Source organism: Ahaetulla prasina, chromosome 1 (genome assembly GCF_028640845.1).
Source record: "Ahaetulla prasina isolate Xishuangbanna chromosome 1, ASM2864084v1, whole genome shotgun sequence".
Taxonomy (NCBI): domain Eukaryota; kingdom Metazoa; phylum Chordata; class Lepidosauria; order Squamata; family Colubridae; genus Ahaetulla; species Ahaetulla prasina.
In genome coordinates, this window is record NC_080539.1 from 253,271,132 (window position 1) to 253,290,554 (window position 19,423).

The 19,423-nt window shown below is 38.3% G+C and overlaps 2 protein-coding genes across 3 annotated transcripts; one reads left to right on the forward strand and one right to left on the reverse strand.

Moving 5' to 3' along the window:
• Positions 1-4,580: 4,580 nt before the first annotated feature.
• LOC131204764 (olfactory receptor 5AP2-like) lies at positions 4,581-10,905 on the reverse strand. Its single transcript, XM_058196322.1, has 2 exons — positions 10,882-10,905; positions 4,581-5,486 (listed from the first exon to the last, which is right to left on the reverse strand). The coding sequence occupies exons 1-2, from the start codon at positions 10,903-10,905 to the stop codon at positions 4,581-4,583; spliced, it is 930 nt and encodes a 309-aa protein (XP_058052305.1).
• A 2,079-nt stretch (positions 10,906-12,984) lies between these two features.
• On the forward strand, positions 12,985-19,004 carry LOC131204754 (olfactory receptor 8U3-like). Of its 2 annotated transcripts, none has more exons than XM_058196307.1 (2): positions 12,985-13,899; positions 18,984-19,004. In XM_058196307.1, exons 1-2 carry the CDS (start codon positions 12,985-12,987, stop codon positions 19,002-19,004), a joined length of 936 nt encoding a protein of 311 aa, XP_058052290.1. The 2 variants fall into 2 exon arrangements, with proteins under 2 accessions (XP_058052290.1, XP_058052281.1); XM_058196298.1 differs by lacking the exon at positions 18,984-19,004 and adding an exon at positions 16,889-16,922 and having other exon boundaries at positions 12,985-13,901.
• The last annotated feature ends 419 nt before the right edge of the window (positions 19,005-19,423 follow it).

Consider the following 19,423-nt stretch of genomic DNA (forward strand, 5'->3'; position numbering starts at 1 on the left):
AAATTGGAGCTAGCGTTAGGTCTCCTTGAAGTCAGGGCCAACACCTGACCTCAAATTTCAATTTTCCTGGGCTTTGTGAGAAAAATGAAGATGACAGCTTTCTGTTTAGACTTAGTTTTGGACCACAGTAAAATGTATAGGGAAATACTATTTTCAGTGAAAATTGGAGCTATGGTTAGAGTTAGACGTCTTTCAAGTCATTGCAAAAAAACAACAACCTAGGGTTAGATTCACAGAGAATCTCTAAGAAAAATGAGGCTGACAGCTTTCAGTTCAAATTTACTTTTGGACCGCAGTAATATGCCTGGGAAAATCCTGTTCCCAAGGAAAATTTGAGCAACTTATAAACTATGTTTTCTTCCTTTCATAATTTTCTGAACGTATTCCAGTCAGGATTTCATCCAAGTTATGGTACTGAGTCTACTTTGGCTCCCCTGGTAAATGACCTATGCTGGGAACCAGATATGGGAGGTGGGGAGTGTATTTGGATTCTTCTTCTTTAACTCTGAGTGGTTTCCAATACCATCCACATTCTAGTGGGATTGGGGCCTTGGGGTACTATGGTGTTGAGGTTCGGGCCTGCTTGTTGAATTATGTCCAAAAGATGGCATTGGAGATCTACTTTTACCTCCGTGAGTATTGATTGTAATGTTTCATAGGATTCTATCTCATTTCCTATACTGACTAACATCTACATCTGTGTTTCTTAAGGTATAGTCTAAGGGTCCCTAGAGGCCCCCCGAGACCCTCTCAGGAGTCCCCAGAATCAAAATTATTTGCCAGATACTAAAGGTATTTGCAACAGTTTAAAAGCTAGTTCGGTTTAGTGGTTGAAGCACCAAAATAAAAAGCAGGAGACCGTGAGTTCAAATCCTGCCTTAGCCATGAAAGTGGCTGGAAGACTTTGGGCCAATCTCTTTCTCTCTCAGTCCAATCCACCTCAGAGGATTGTTGTTGTTGGGAAAACAGGTGGAGGAAGTTGTGTTGTGTGTGTTCGCTGCCTTGAGTTATTTGAAAAAAAATAATAAAGGTGGGATACAAATAGATTTTAAAACAGGGATCTCCAACCTTGGCAACTTTAAGACTTGTGGACTTCAACTCCCAGAGTTCCTTAGCCAGCAAAGCTGCCAAGTTTTGAAGTTGCCAATTTAAAGTTGCCAAGGTTGGAGACCCCTGATTTAAAATAATCACTCTTCTCATTGCTTTAATTTGTTTAAAAAGGATTTTTTTCATGAAAAATATTTTGTTTATGTTAATATCTAATGGATTTAATATTGTATTATGTGATTCATTAAATAAATATTCTACAAATGCATCAATATCAACAAATACAAGGAAATATTTATAAAAATTTAATAAATAAATAAATAAAATAAAATAAATAACTGTTGGGGTCCTCCATAATTCTTAAAAGTGGGAAAGGATCATGACACAAGAAACACTGATCTACGTGAGACTTCTAGGGGGCAAAATTTAGAATGTTGGAATGGGATGTCTAAAACAGCATTGTATCAACTAACTCCAAGGAAGGGATAACGTAGAAGTCAATAATGGAGGGCTTGAGAAAGAACAAATTAAAACTAATTCCAGAAAGGAGAGATGTATGATTGGGAGAACATATAGAATATGACTAAGCCTGATTTAGATGGAACTGTTTCCCCCAGAAAGAGCAGATTCAGAAGATGAGAATGTTCTTTGGCCACAAGATTTGCAGGGTTTGATCTGGAGGGGCATACATTAGCTAGTAGTGGATTTCTTGGAATTGACAATGATTATCCAAATCTTGGTTATAATCCATCTTGACTATTGCAATTACAATTGCCTCTCAAATAGTCTAAGAAAGGAGGAGAGTAGTGATGTACCTCAATTAATACATATTTAACTTCTTCTTTTTTTAACATAGGATCAACATCTGTCACCAAAAGGAACAGGAAGCATTTTGGAAGCTAACTTCAAGACTCAGCTGGTCTTACAACCTTACCAACTTTCTTTCCATGCCAATGCAGAAACACATTCAACCAGAATGTCCTAAGATCATGTCCTAAAAGGGCCTTTTCAGTGGCACCTCTGTAAAAAGAAGACTTTCTCTTCTTCTTTTTTTCTTCAAGAAAAATAAAATAAAATTTACATTTATGCAGTCATCTTTGTTCCATAGAGGCTCCATGGGGTGCCTCAGGGGTCGATTCTCTTGCCTCTCCTGTTCAACATCTATATGAAGCCGTTGTGCGAGGTCATCAGTGGCTTTGGGGTGAGTTACCAGCTGTACGCTGATGATACTCAGTTGTACTTTTCCACCCCAGGCCACCCCAACGAAGCTGTCGAAGTGCTGTCCCGGTGCCTGGAAGCCGTACGGGTCTGGATGGGAAGAAGCAGACTCAGACTCAATCCATCCAAGACGTAGTGGCTGTGGATGCCGGCACCCCGGTACAGTCAGCTGCAACCGCGGCTGACTGTTGGAGGTGAGTCATTGGCCCCAACAGAAAGGGTGCGCAACTTGGGCGTTCTCCTGGATGGACGGCTGTCGTTTGAAGATCATTTGGCGGCCGTCTCCAGGAGAGCCTTTTACCAGGTTCACCTCGTTCGCCAGTTGCGCCCCTTTCTTGACCAGGATGCCTTATGCACAGTCACTCATGCTCTCGTCACTTCTCGTTTGGATTATTGCAATGCTCTCTACATGGGGCTACCCCTGAAGTGCACTTGGAGGCTCCAGTTAGACCAGAATGCAGCTGCGCGGGTGATTGAAGGAGCCACACGTTGCTCCCTAGTAACACCGCTCCTGCGCAGTCTGCACTGGCTACCTGTGGTCTTTCGGGTGCGCTTCAAGGTGTTGGTTACCACCTTTAAAGCGCTCCATGGCTTAGGGCCCGGGTACTTACGGGACCACCTTATGCCTCCCACGACCCATACGCTCACACAGAGAGGGTCTTCTCAGGGTGCCGTCCGCCAAACAATGTCGGCTGGCAGCCCCCAGGGGAAGGGCCTTCTCTGTTGGAGCACCTACCCTCTGGAACAAACTTCCCCCAGTTTACGCCAATTACCTGACCTTCGGACTTTTCGCCGTGAATTGAAAACATATCTGTTTATCCAAGTGGGACTGGCTTGATTTTTAAATTTTTAAATTTCTGAATTTTTAATAATTTTAAATTGGGGTATTTTAGTATAGGTCAATTCGACGGTTTTAATTTTCGGCCATCTTTTGAATATGTATTTTAATTGTTACTTTAATTTTGTATATTATTGTTTTAATCTGGCTGTACACCGCCCTGAGTCCTTCGGGAGAAGGGTGGTATAAAAATCTAAATAATAAATAAATAAATAAATAAATTTAAATTTATTCTGCTGTCTGCTATTTTCTGTGTTAATCCCATGTTTCTGTGCTGTTCATTATACTTCTGATTGCTGTTTTATTTGATCCATTTTTATTTATTTTATTTAACTCCCAGCAACACTGGGCAGTTCACAAAGTACAAGCACAGGGGGGAAAAATAGCAACAAAGCAATACAACCATAAGACAGAAACCAAAGATGACAAAAGCTAGAAAACCAGAAGAAACATACCCACACTATCCCAGCTGCCAATTGTCCAGCCCAAGGCCTGTGCAAAGAGCCAGGACCTCCAATACACCAATAGGAGGCTACCTACCCAGATCACTTATTCTAGTGGGCAGGTGTACACACACACACACACACACACACACACACACACACACACACAAATAGGGGATCCTGAGTTTCAGATTCTTTGTTAAGTGAAAGAACCCAGAGCATGACTACCCTATAAGATTGATGGGAAATAGGCAGTTCCTCAAGTGATCAGGTCTTATGCCATGTAGGGCTTCATAAGTAACAAACATTATCTCTATCTAACAATCACACCCAAAAGCATTTTGTGACCATTTGCTGTTTTATGGACAGACAGTTTGGTATAATGGTTAAAGGCACAAGACTAGAAACTGAGACCATGAATTCTAGTCCTGTCCTAGGCATGAAGCCATCTGAATTATTTCAAGGCTGGTCACTCTCTCTCAACCCTAAGAATAAGGCAATGACAAGCCACTTTCTGAAAACATTGCCAAGACAGCTGCAGCTGACTTTATCCAGGCACTCGTCTTTAAAAGGACTTAATAATAATAATAGTTTTATGATATTTAATATATTTTGGATTATTGCTAGTTGCTGAATTTAGAGCAAAAGAGAATGTAGAGCTGCAGGCTGCCTTTGCTGGAAACATGTGCTGTATAAATGTCTTACCTGTAGAAATAAATAAAATTTTGTAGACAACATTTAATGGTGAAAAATATGGTTCACAAATGTTTTGTTATCATACATGCCTTTCAGAGGCACAAAAGAGTTTGTATTGCTTTCTGAAATAGAGTGACATAACCCATCCCAGAGCAATTGTAAACAAATACAACCATAATATTCTTGAGCAAAAAATGGTATTTGGTGCTACTACCGCTATATATGAATACATGCAGGTACTATATATGAATACATATATAAATTACTATATATGAATACATATATAAATTACTATATATGAATACATAGGGACAATATTTCACAACTGTTCTCCATCATTACACTGTCTTCTTAAACATTCTCCAAAATGCCTCCTTCACTTCTTTGTTCCTCAAGCTGTAGATGAGAGGATTCAACATGGGAATTACCACTGTGTAGAACAAAGAAGCCACTTTGTCTTGTTCCAGGGAATATGTGGAGCTGGGCCGTAAATACATAAAGAAGATCGACCCATAGAATAAGCTGACAATGATCAGGTGAGAAGAACAGGTAGAAAAGGCCTTGCGTCTGCTTTGTGTAGAACGGATCTTTAAGATCGTGATTAAGATAGAGGCATATGAGAACAAGATGATTACTGTGGTGCCTATACAGTTTATACTCACTTGTGCAAATATTACGGTCTCATTGATGTGAGTATCAGAGCAAGAAAGCTTTAAGAGTGGGGTGATATCACAGTAGTAATGATTGATCATGTTTGATCCACAAAAGGATAAAGAAAAACTGAGAGTGGTGTATAAAACTGCATAGAAAATGCCAAGGAAATACGAAATAGCTGCCAACCAGACACAGATTTTTCCTGACATGATCACTGAATAACGCAGAGGATGACAAATAGCCACATACCGATCAAAGGCCATCACAGCCAGAAGAAGACATTCAGTGCTTCCACATACAACGAACACAAACATTTGAATGGCGCAGGCAGCAAATCCAATGCTTTTCCTTTCTGTTAGGAGAGACACCAACATATTGGGCGTAATGCTGGAAGAATAGTTGACGTCTACAAATGCCAAATTACCAAGAAAAAAATACATGGGAATGTGGAGTCGAGAATCTGTCTTGATTAGCACGGTCATTCCTAGATTCCCCACCAGGGTGATAATGTACACCAGTAGGAACAACACAAAGAGGGGCAGTTGCAATTCTTTTTGATCTGTGATGCCCAGGAGAATGAAGTTGGAGACCTGTGTGTGATTCCACATCGAAATTTCTTCTTTGTATATTAATTGTTGGGAGGGGAAAAAAATGAATTAGACAAAGATTGGAATTTACTACTTACTTTGTAAGTTAACTAAAACCAATGGGACCAATACAATTTCTGCCTATCACACAGAGTGATTATTATTATTTTGAAATCTATAAATGCATGATTTCTTTTCTTTCAAATTTCAATGTAACCTACTGCAAGTATCCCCCCCCCCAATTTATATATCTTCTAGCTGTGGATTCAATGCCATCCCTTCAACTTGTGGTGGTGTAAAGATGTGCTAAAATGGAGTAAAATACGTAAGAGAAGACTTTAACTCAATCCCTAGGGCTATGCCCTCCTTTCAAATTAAGGAGACTCAGTGCTCCTTCTAACAGCACTAAATTAGAATACAATATCCAGCTCGAGTTGTCTTATATATTATCAGGATAACATACTACATGCTAGAATATGGTCTTCCTTACTATTCTACTTATGATTTACTCCTATTCTCTATAAATGCAGATTGTCATAATTTTTGCTGTGTAACACCCAGCTATGCCCCAAGCAGATGATCAGGAAAGCACAGTTTTCTGTCTCCTCACATTGCATTTAGCTCTGAAAGCATACTATCACATGAAGAATTCAGTTGCCATCTGGAAGGTGACTTGCGGGGGATCAATTTAAGTACACAATTACCATTAGTTGATAACCATTGTCTTGGTGCTCTGGCAAATTAATTTAGACATGCTGTTTATCAAGAGATGGACAGCGTGGTTAATAGCCAGCTGATAGTTGGAAAATCCTATTATCTTCATTTATTCTGAGCCTGGCCAATGATAGAGCAGGGTCTATTCTCTGTAAATAAATAGAAAGAAGAAAGATGTACTTACCTCCTATTTTTGAAAGATCGCCAGAACTTTGTGTGTGATACATTTTCCAAATGTATTGACAATTTAATAGGAACAAGACTTCCTAAACCTTTCCAGAAAGAATAAGCAGTTACTTTTTCCTATACTTGTACTTAATAATTCCCCCCCACCCATGCCAAATTTCTTCTACTGCTTCAAGTGGGAGAATAAATAACTATAATTTCAGCATTGATGCATCCTTTTCTTTGTTCTAAGGGACCCACATAAGTAATGTTGTGGGACTGCTGTAAGCTAGAGCTTCTAGAAAAAAATTCCAAGGCCTCTTTCTGTGAACACTATTCTCAAAATATACAGCTTACCTGGGAATGAAATACTGATAGCATTGCAGAAATTACTGAGTGAGTGAAGGCTCCATTTATTTAAACTCTGGTTTAAAAATTCCCTGAAGGTTCCCATTCTCCTGTGACATTTGTTTTTTCTGCTTGTTGATGCCAGGCAGAATAATGAAAATCATTTAAGTAGAGGATCTGTGAGTAATTTATGCCACCATCCTACCGGTTGAATCAAATTAGGGACATTTTTGTCCTAAAGATCTACATGTTATAAAGTAGGGCAACTTTGAAATATTATTCATATTGCTTGAAAATCATCTTTCTTGTCCCTTTGTCAAAAATAAAGATATAGTTCAAATGACAACACAAATCAACAAACTAATATTATGAATCCGATGAAGTTTTCTTTTTCTAGTGTTGTATAATAAATTTTAGTTTGTTTACATTCTCAAAAACTCTACAGTTCTTGATGTCTTGATTGATGTAGACAAGGTTTAAACAAGAACCTATGCATTTTTAATGTGCAGTCTAGAGTTATATCAACAATTCTGTGAGTTTAGTCCAAAATGTGATCATAATAGGACAAATCCGGGCATGAATTAATTTCAACTCTGAAATTACAACTCTAAGATTACATCTTCCCAAGCAAGGCAGTTGCAACCAATCCTTACTAAACTCTTTTGACACATCTAAAGGTTATGAAGTAATATGGTTTTGGGTTAACAACCTCATCTTAGGCTTCTGACCTAAGATGGCGCCGACGAAGGCTGCCTCGGTGAAATGCTCTCTAATTGTTTCTTTATTTCTAATTGTTCTCTGTGACTCACTACGGATTTCCTACTCACGAGACCATCTGCTAAAAATTAAGGAACATTTCTTTAAGGAGCAGCTTTCTTTAATCTCACCCCCGCCTGTCTTTACAAACACGGAGGAGATTCTAACACAGGAGGAGGCAATTCCCACGGAGCCATGGATTACTAAAAAAACCAAACGACGGAAACGAAGGAAACGAGGTAAACGATCTGGGATCTTAATCAAGCTAAGAACTCGCACTAAAACTCCTCTGCCTTCAATTTTCCTAACAAATATACGCTCACTTGCAAATAAGATGGATGAAATACTCCTCTTAAACAAATACTATTCTGATTTTCGCAATTCAGCAGTCCTATGCTTCTCTGAAACCTGGTTAAATGAATCAATTGAAAATAGCAGCCTGAACATTCCAGGATTTCAAATTGAACGATCAGACAGGATTCCAGAAACATCTGGTAAAAGAAAGGAGGAGGCTTATGCCTATATATTAATTCAACCTGGTGTCAAGATTTTAACATAATTTACAAATTCTGTGACAACAATTTAGAGACTCTAATTATCAACTGCAAACCTTACTATTCGCCTCGTGAATTTTCCTCATTTCTTCTAATTGCTGTTTATGTCCCACCACAAGCCTGTGTAAACGAGGCATTACGAACTCTAGCTGACCAAATCATGGAGGCTGAAGCCAAACACCCTGATTCACTGGCCATTGTTTTGGGAGATCTAAACAAGGCAAACTTAAGGAAAGAACTACCAAAATACTTTCAGCATGTCAATTGTCCCACCAGAGGCAAGAATACTCTAGACCACTGCTACACAACACTAAAAGATGCCTATCGGTCTTTACCACGTGCAGCTGTAGGACACTCTGATCATTGCATGATTCACCTTGTACCTGCTTACAGGCAAAGACTTAAAGCCATAAAACCAATAATTAAATCAGTGAAAACCTGGACGGAGGAATCAGAATTAAAGCTACAGGCATGTTTTGACTGCACTGATTGGAATATTTTAAAGATACCTCTGCAGACCTGGATGAACTCACAGATACTGTAACATCATATGTCAGCTTCTGTGAAGACCTATGTGTACCTACAAGGAACTTGCGAATACACAGTAATAACAAACCTTGGTTTACACCTAAACTTAAGCAGCTACGACATTCCAAAGAGGAAGCCTACAGAAAAGGTGATAAAATGCTGTACAATCAGGCCAGAAATGCACTAACAAGGGAGATAAGAGCAGCAAAAAGAAGCTACTCTGAAAAGCTAAAGAATCAATTTTCAGCAAATGAACCAGCAAACATGTGGAAAACTCTTAAAAATATCACCGGCTATGGCAAACCTCCTTCCCAGGCTGAAGGTAATCAACAACTGGCAGATGACCTGAATGAGTTTTACTGCAGGTTTGAAAGGAAACTACAGCCACCTATCTCCACAACCCCATCTCAGACACACCAACAACAGCCAAGCCTCCTACAACTGACCCCATTTCATTGGGTACACAACCCCTAGTGATCACAGAAAAGGAAGTGCAGGACCTATTTCACAGACAAAAGCCAGGAAAAGCTCCAGGCCCAGACAAGATAACTCCTTCTTGCTTAAAAGTCTGTGCTGACCAATTGGCCCCATCTTCACCCATATTTTCAATAAATCACTAGAGATGTGCTATGTTCCTTCTTGCTTCAAACGCTCTACCATCATCCCAGTGCCAAGAAGCCCACCATCAAGGAACTGAATGACTACAGACCAGTTGCTCTAACATCTGTAGTCATGAAAACCTTTGAAAGGCTAGTGCTTTCCTACCTGAAAACCATCACGAATCCGCTCTTAGACCCCTTGCAATTTGCATACCGAGCAAATAGATCAACAGATGATGCTGTTAATATGGCTCTGCACTACATCCTACAACATCTTGAGTCTCCAAAGACCTATGCAAGGGTCCTTTTTGTAGACTTTAGTTCAGCATTCAATACCATCATTCCAGACATTCTTCTAACTAAGCTAAACCAGCTACAGGTACCGGAACAGACTTGTAAGTGGATCACAAGCTTCCTAACAAACAGGAAGCAGCAGGTGAAGCTAAGCAAGATCACATCAAATACCTGTACAATTAGCACAGGGGCCCCCAAGGCTGTGTGCTCTCCCCACTTCTCTTCTCTGTATACCAATGACTGCATCTCCAATGATCCATTTGTTAAGCTACTGAAGTTCGCAGATGACACAACAGTGATTGGTCTCATTCGAGACAATGACGAATCCGCATATAGACGAGAGGTCGAACGACTAGCCTTGTGGTGCAACCAAAACAATCTGGAACTGAACACACTCAAAACCGTAGAAATGGTGGTAGACTTTAGGAAAACCCTTCCATACTTCCACCTCTCACAATACTTGACAACACAGTATCAACAGTAGAAACCTTCAAATTTCTGGGTTCTATCATATCGCAAGATCTCAAATGGACAGCTAACATCAAAACATCATTAAAAAGGACAACAAAGAATGTTCTTTCTGCGCCAACTCAGTAAGCTCAAACTGCCCAAGGAGCTGCTGATCCAATTCTACAGAGGAATTATTGAGTCTGTCATTTGCACCTCTATAACTGTCTGGTTCGGTTCTGCAACCCAACAAGAAAAACACAGACTTCAGAGGATAATTAGAACTGCAGAAAAATAATTGCTACCAACTTGCCTTCCATTGAGGACCTGTATACTGCACGAATCAAGAAGAGGGCCGTGAAAATATTTGCAGATCCCTCGCATCCTGGACATAAACTGTTTCAACTCCTACCCTCAAAACGACGCTATAGAGCACTGCACACCAGAACAACTAGACACAAGAACAGTTTTTTCCCGAAGGCTATCACTCTGCTAAACAAATAATTCCCTCAACACTGTCAGACTATTTACTGAATCTGCACTACTATTAATCGTTTCATAGTTCCCATCACCAATCTCTTTCCACTTATGACTGTATGACTATAACTTGTTGCTGGCAATCCTTATGATTTATATTGATATATTGATCATCAATTGTGTTGTAAATGTTGTACCTTGATGAACGTATCTTTTCTTTTATGTACACTGAGAGCATATGCACCAAGACAAATTCCTTGTGTGTCCAATCACACTTGGCCAATAAAATTCTATTCTATTCTATTCTATTAAAATAAATGATGTCATGTTATTTATTTTATCTCAAATCACTTACCAAGAAATGACATTTAAGTTCACTATTGAAGAGGTCACGTAGTACTGCCTAGTATTCCAGGACAACTTCTCCCCATCTTCTGCTGCCAACTGATGGCATCATTCGATGCTTCAGTGTTGTACAACCCCAATATGCACTTGCACTGTGCCACAATCTCCCACCAAGGATGCAACCTGTTTGTCCATTGTAAAATCTCTGATGGGGAGTTGGCTAGGTACTACTTCTAAAGATCCTACCTGGTCTTGGTTGTCGCTGGGAGTTTTGGCTGAAAACATGTTGTCAGAACTATAGCCTTTTTATTAATATAGGAAGAAAACATTCATAATTTCAACAGTAAAATAGTAATTAGTTTTCAGTATCTTAGTCCAGTCACCTTGGAGAATTATAAGACTTGACGTCCACTGATCTTAGCTGAGGTTGAGAAACACTCTCTTAGTAAGCAGCCTTGTACCACTGAAATAATTTGCATGGCAAAATCTTTCTCTTTTATTGTTTCAAGACTTCGCTGTGTCCTGTTTTATAGCCTACCACTCTCTCTTCCTTGGCATTTGTTGAAAGTTTTATAGTGTAACAGAACAATTATAGCTCATGAACTTCAGTCGCCTTGCTTTCTGTTTGTCTTAGTCTTAGCTTCATGGGACATGAAGATGCCAATACTTGTACCACCAACCCAGAAGGATATGGTAAATAATCACTTGAATAGTTGAGAAACGACTTACAGAAATTCACTGATGCTTGAGAATTTAGAATGTGCATTTTGGATGTATGTTTTCTTCATCTCACCATCGTTACAGATTTGTTAATTACAAACTCAGCTCCTCTCCCACAGGAGTCGAGTCTCACAAAGAAAATCTCCGAGGAGCAGAAAATCTTGAGAAACCTCTGAAAGCAAATCATTAAAAGGGCAAAGGCACTCATACTGAGGCAGATACCTGTTGAGGGCAAGCCTCTGCAAATAACAGATGGAAGAGAAAGTGCAGAGAGGTAGGCTGGGAAAAATACCAAGTTAAAAAGTGCCTTTTAGCCCTTTGCACCCACAAAGGGGGAGAATCTCGGAGTAAATAATGTGCATATTTCTGGGAATAACCTAGTAATTCATTGGTTGGTTGGTTTTTAAACATCAGACTCAAACTGGAATAGATCACAGATTCTCCAAGACTTGCCTTCTGGAAAACAAAGTTATTTCAGGGTTTTTTAAAAAAATCAAGAAAACCCTATGTATTGAGGTGGATTTTTTTAAAAAAGAAATAGTACTGAATTTTTTAAAATATGCATTTCTAAACATACATTTTTTCTCAAAATATAAATTTCTCAGTGTCTTTTCTCATGAAACATACTTTCTTACTTTCAGAAAAGTATGACACAAAATGTGGAGAAATTAGCTTTTAGAAGTAGTTACACTCCAATGTATTATCTCATTTTCAAAATGTAAGTCAGGACAGTTCATAATATCAAGAAGAAATACCCTGAGCAGCCTTAGCTACATATAGCTAAGTTCTATATAAAATTCTGCTGATAAAACAACTTTCTACGAGATGTTAAGTGGATGAGGTGCGAATGAAAGGAGAAAATCTCATAAGTGTCAATCGTTTGTATGATCTTAGCTTTCTTAGAAAAGCCATACGATGAAATAAAAATCAATACTATGACAAGTCTTGCATGTGGCTTATAATTTTTCTAAAAATATGCCTTTTTTTCTGTACAGAAACAAGCAACCTGAGCGAAGCAATCAAGATTCTACGATGTGTATGCAAAACTTTATGAGGCAGCTAGTTAAGTCTTGACCAATTCTGGACTTTTCAGTTCAGTGTGATTCAGCTTTCCAGGTCCATTTTACGGTCCGTGTATGAGATGATGCTCACTCGCTTTCTAAGACAAAATGCCAATGTGCATCATGGATTGATAGATAGAACCTAACTTTTTTCCAGCTATTCAAACAGGACTGAGATATTTTACTGCACATAAGGTATCTTCTTGGTGTTGCTGTGGCATTCAAATGCTTTATGAAGTATAATGCACTTTTATAATGAGAACAAATCTTCATGGTATTGCTCTAAAATCATTTCAGATGGTACAGCTAAAATTATATCAGGATGCCTGTGTCAGTAGAATGAATGAGACAGCAGTTAAATTTTAAATAAAAATAGACCCAAAAGAATTTATCATCTCTTGAGTATGAGAGAGTATGACTGAACATTAAAGAAGAAAGTGTATTCCTTCTTCACCCATTTCCTGAGCAGAATTTAACTGAAGTGATGGAATAAATGGCAGATATCAATTCAACTGTGAGTACAGTGAAGGAATTTGTTTTATTTGGAATCACCGACCGCCCTGAGCTGCAGATGCCCCTCTTTGCCATCTTCCTCTTGAATTACAGCATCACTCTAATGGGAAACCTGGGCATAATCCTTTTGATTCAGACTGACAGACAGCTACATAGCCCTATGTATTTCTTCCTCACCCACTTGGCATTTGTTGATCTCTGCTATTCCTCCGTTATTGCCCCTAAAATGCTGGCAAACCTCTTAGCAGTTAAGAAAACCATTTCATTCCATGCTTGTGCAGCCCAGTTGGGCTCTTTCTTGACTTTTATGATCACAGAGTGTTTCCTGCTGGCAGTGATGGCCTATGACCGCTACGTTGCCATCTGTAACCCACTGCTTTATGGATCCATTATGTCCCAGAGAGTCTGCATCCGATTAGTAGCTGCACCTTATATATATAGCTTTTCTGTTGCCCTGTTCCACACCATCATTACATTCCGACTATCGTTCTGTTCTTCAAATGTGATTAATCATTTCTATTGCGATGATCTCCCACTCTTGGCCCTCTCCTGTTCTGATACCAGCACCAAGCAAATACTGATCTACGCTTTTGCTGGCTTTGATATGATAGTCTCCCTTCTTATTGTTCTTATCTCTTATGTGTTTATTCTGTCTGCCATCCTAAGAATCAGCTCTGCTCAAGGACGACACAAAGCTTTCTCTACCTGTGCTTCTCACCTGACAACTGTTACCATCTTCTATGGAACTTTGATTTTCATGTATTTGCAGCCAAGCACGAATCACTCTCTAGGCACTGATAAAATAGCTTCAGTTTTCTACACACTTGTGATCCCTATGTTGAATCCCATGATCTACAGCCTGAGAAACAAGGAGGTTAAAGAGGCCCTGAAGAGAAGAGGGAGAATTTTGCTTCTTCATTAAAGAATGGTTACCTCCCCATTCCAAAGGAAATTTATTTCCATCTATTTCATTCTAAGCATGGAATAAACTTTAGTTGTTGATTTGGACTAGCTCACTGCCCAGGCTCTGATTCCAGGGAGACAGATGGTTTCAAAGAGGACATACCAGGGAATCACGTGCTAGCTGAAGTGTTCATGTTGATTCATACTATTAATTCCCTCATCCTTTTTCTTTGAATGCTATTCTGTCCCTACCTGTTCTTCAGCTGGGATTATTATGCAAACATCCACATCTAACTATAAGGTATATAATGAATGTTTTCTAACTGGGTTTTTAGCTTTCAAAATAACACCTATATGATTATGTTACAAAGGCAATAGCTGCTATATCTATTTGATGGGCTTCTCATACTACCTATTGCTTTAAGACCTCTTCATATTTCTGCCTCTACTCTCTTGTTAGAGTCATCTGTCCATAATCACACTGCTTTGGATGAATGCTTCCAGGATGTCTTGAATGTCTTGTACAATTTGCTCTGTAGGTCCTCAGATAGGATGTTAAGCTGGTCAGTTCCAGCCAGGTCATTCCAGGACTCATCCTAAGCACGTATATTTATCTGTATTCTGCATTACCATAATAACAAATTGTCAAAATGATCAGACTCACAGTTGTCAGGTCACTAACAAAGACACACAATTTAAATTAGCATAATTTAATATAATAAGGTGGGGTTGCGGTTTTCCTGTAAAAGGTTGATGAAGACTGGTGAAGAAAAAGGAACTTTGCAAAGTCAATAATTCAATTATAAATGTTTGCTTGTTTTTTGTTTTTACAAAAGAACCATTTCACAAATGCATGGCACAACATAGGAGAACAAACCCATCAGGACAAGATTCAGCAGTCTATCTGCATTTAAAAGAAAAAGGCCACTCTTTTGAAGACAGCAGAGTCCACATTTTTAATAGAGAGGACTTCTGGTTTGAAAGGGGCCATCTATTTCAAAACTGAACAGCCCTCTCTCAACAGAGGGAGAGGGATATGACATCATCTATTTCCAGTCCACAACACAATCCTTTTAGTAGTTCCAAGAAGGCTTCACCCCATTTGCACTACTCAGGTAACCTTGATGACAAAAATAAACCTCCAGGTGGCCTCAGTACCCTCTAAAACAGGGGTGTCCAAACTTGGCCCTTTGGAGAGTGGTGGACTTCAACTCCCAGAATTCTCCAACTAGCAACTTGCTTAAATTTATAGCTCATGCTGGCTGGGGAATTCTGGGAGTTGAAGTCCACCACTCTCCAAAGGGCCAAGTTTGGACACCCCTGCTCTAAAAGAATGCAAATGACCAGCTATTTGCGAGGAGCATAAATCCTTCCATTCCCCACCATACAATCAGAGCTGAAGAAGCTTCTTGGATGAGAAGTGAAACATCTTTAAAGAAAAACCAAAAAGTCTAGTTGCCTCTTGAAAAAAGCATCCTTGGCATTCTATCCTTATATTGTAAGCTTATTATCATAGATGTAAGTTAAATATAAAAGACAAGATCTCAGCAGACTCATTTACAATAGTTCTTACATACCATTTAATCAAGGGTAGGCTCTGAAACACTAGAAAATTACTGAAAAGTCACCCAAACCCACCCTAAAATTATGAATATACATACATGTGTATGTATATATATAATATGTGTGTATGTCTATGTCTATGTCTATGCATGCGCGCGCGCACACACACACACACACAGAGAGAGAGAGAGAGAGAGAGAGAAATTGAATGCTGTGTTTTATTCAAAAATATAATAAGAAATAGAGAATAATTTTCTCCAGCCACTGGAGGGCCTGGATATGTGGGGATATTTCATTTTCTTAAACTGCTGGTCACCCTTTATGGAAGTTACACAGTATGTTGGGAGTGATGAGGAAAAAGCAGGAAAATGGGTGAATGCCAGGCTTCTGGAGAAAAAACAATTCATTGGAGATTGCAAAAGGGAATCTGTTGGATCAACATAGTCTTACCAAGTAGAAAAGCAAGAACAAAGGAATTTTCACTTTAAAAATGATCTAGGAGATCTGGGGATAAGTGAATTGTGAGCTGCAACTCCTGGACTCCTGCATTCTTCTCTTCTGAGCTAAACTTTTGTAAGCAACAACAAAGGATAAAATTACAACACAGAATGTCAATAATGGAAAACATTCAAAATGAGAGAGAGAGCGAGAGAGAGAGAGAGAGAGAGAGAGAGAGGGAGGGAGGGAGGGAGGGAGGGAGGGAGAGAGAGAGAATTGGAAGAAATTTAAAAAACAAGGCTGATTATTTCACTCCTATGGTTTTACATTGATGGCAAAGCACTTTCCATGTACTTATCCCTCCCACATTTCAACAATATAAAAAGATTGTTTTTACAAAGTGTAAACACGGTGTTTTGTTTTATGTTTTTCCATGATCTATGCTCCCAACCATATTTTCACAAAACTAATAACCATGCCTATTCATGGGTCAATTAATCATGAAATTAATATGTTAGGCATAGCTCAAATAGTATCCTTTTGATTTTCTTCCATCCTTTAATTTCTTAGTCCAAAATAAGTATTCCTGCATATAAATTCATTAACTAATATAAAGTTGCAATCATGACTATTATTAGCATGACATTCATATCAAACAACTAACAGGTGGGGCTTCAGATTCTAGGGCCAGAAAACTCAAATCCTCTGCAATCCTTTTATCTCCACCTTTTATAAATCCTCCATCAGTTATGCTGGGTAAAGCTAACAGAGCTTATCAACCTGTAGAAGAAGAGATTTGGTACCATAACCTTCAAGGGCATCTACAGTAGAGAGCTGAACAGCCGTCTGATTGTATCCCTGATTCATTTTACACTCATTGCAACATGTGGAATCAAGGGACAGAGTTTAGATCAGACAGTAATGGCTGCCTGTCAATATCCAGCTTGGGTATCCAAATAAAAGTCCAGGATCATTTTCATTTCTGAAAAACTTAATGGTTTATTGAATACATAATTTGGAAAAGCTGAAGTAAAACTAACTCTGAGTTTCTCAGGTCCAGTACATAATAATAATCAGTGATTTCCTCAGCCCAACCCCCCAGGCTTCCACATAAACCAAATAAACAAGTTCCTGTTGTTATGGGAACTATCTATCTCACTTGCACACCTGCTAAATTGTCCTTGAAAGTTTCCAGTTTCTCACAAACGTCAGTGGAGCTGTAGAAGTTTCGTTTTCTCTTGGCATTGCCTTCTTGACTTTTCTTCCACACACAAATGCCCCTGATAATTTGGTGTCTTCCTTTCCCAATCTGAACAGAACACCTGGTTCATGTAATGTACCACAGCTCCTCAAGACCAGGGGTGTCAAACTCACATCATCATGGTGGTGTCACATGACATATTGGGACTTTTTCCCCCTTCACTAAATCGGGCATGGGCATGGCCAGCATGTGATGCATCTGGCCCATGGGCCGTGAGTTTGGCTGTTCAAGACTATCATTCCTTTGCTTCAAACTTTATGATTATCTTCAACCACCAACTATTCAGCTATACATGTAAACTCCCTTATCTAGAAGTAAGGTCTTCTTTCAGTTGGGCTTCTTCCATGTATGCAGGATTGCAATTACGTGTCTAGTTTTATTATTTAAAAAGTTAGCACAACCTTTTTGTTTTATACTAGTAAGCTGGGAACTATCCAGGTTAATTTTATTAGAAAACAAGTTACTAGAATCAGCATGTTAAAAATGGGCCAAGTTAATTCAATTATATATTGGGAGACAAGCTTTTTAGTATTAGTTCTAGAAGAGCAGAAATTATGTGTTGTTGTAGGTGGGGGCCCTTAAGAAAGAAAAAACTACTTTTGATAGTTGAAAAATTCTGAAAAGTGTGATCCCCACTCCCAAGCTTGCATCTTTTGTGCTTATTTTGTCATTCCTCAACTGTATTGTATATTTTTAGCTAGTATGTTTCCTGTGATTTGAGGTAGTGAATGCTCAAATCATCTTGCTATTCATGAATACAAAAGTAGAGGGAAGAGTTTTAAACTCTACTGTAGGCCATCCACAATGTCATTTTATAATTCTATCAGCATTAGCATTGTTAAAAGCAAGTTATGCTTTTGAACTGTGCGAAACCTGATTTCCTTCCTGGTTTTCAACAATAAAAATAATTAATTGGAATTAGATATTCATTCTTCTGCACTGACTTGCTCTAAATAACTTTGGGACAACTGATATATCCAGTTCATTATAGGACCTAGATGGGAACAAATGTTTTCTGGAAATGTTTAATTTGCAATTAAATGTTTGTAAATTAATGGATTGAGAAGGAAACTGAACCAGTGATTATTCCAGCTATCCTTGGGCAGAGTGTGAATCATCTGTGGAGACTTCATTTCTAAATAAGATTACAAGTTGGCAAATTAGATGGTGCTAGATAAGAATGTTAGGAAGGAATTTGCAGTATTTTCTGTAACCAGGATAGTTATATGTGGTTATGATCTTTCTTTGCTAATAAGAATGGATGATGTTCAGACAAGTGGCTGTTTCTAACTAGCAACTTGTTCAATTGCTTGCAGCAGCCTTATGAGACTTCATTAAGATGACAGCATGAAAACACATGTTTACTCCAGAGAAGACAAACAGATGAACACAAAATTTTGTATAGACGATAGAAAATAAGGCTTGATTTTTTTGTTTTGTTTTGTTTATGCAGTCTTATTATTTTTAATTGCAACATAGAAAACTCTGCGGTATACTTCTTAATTATTCCCTGTGAACTTTATTTTTTTCCTGTAGCAAAATAGTCCTAAGTGTATTCTCCACACTTAGAAAAGAAATTATGTAAAATGTGTTTAAAGAGCTTAGATGAATGCTGTAAACTTTACACTAATGACTTCTGCATTCATTAGTGCAAAGAAATATATGGAGACAAATACCTTTATACAAAAGTAAATTATTATCATCCAGATACATTGACTTGTCCAACAGACATCCACACACTGTTCCTTTTTAACTTATATAATTAAATGTCATTAGTTTCAGTTTGACTCTTTTATAAAATTGCTTATCAATGTATAATGAGAAAAAAGCAATAATCAAACTTAGTAATAAATGTTAAGGTAAAAGGCAGAACAAAATAAACTTGAAAATAGCAAAGAAGCAATAAGGAGAATTATTTTCAAATACTTATTAAATTATTATATATTATAAAATTCTTCAATAATAACAATTTGATAACCTCTATAATACCAAATTGGAATCATATTGATCAGACAGCCCATACTATTGTTATAAAGTCAAAGTATATAAAATTTGTACACCTGTCTTCTATCCAGGATTTTAGGCCAGGTATGGTATGGACTTTCTACTAGAGTAAAACAACCTTCTTATTTGCTGCTTATGCCTATATATATCCAAAGTTCTACATGCTTTCATTAACTCCAAATTTTCAAAATATAATTTAATAAGACAGTCACATATTTGATTTTTATGTCATTTTCCTATCCAATTAGCT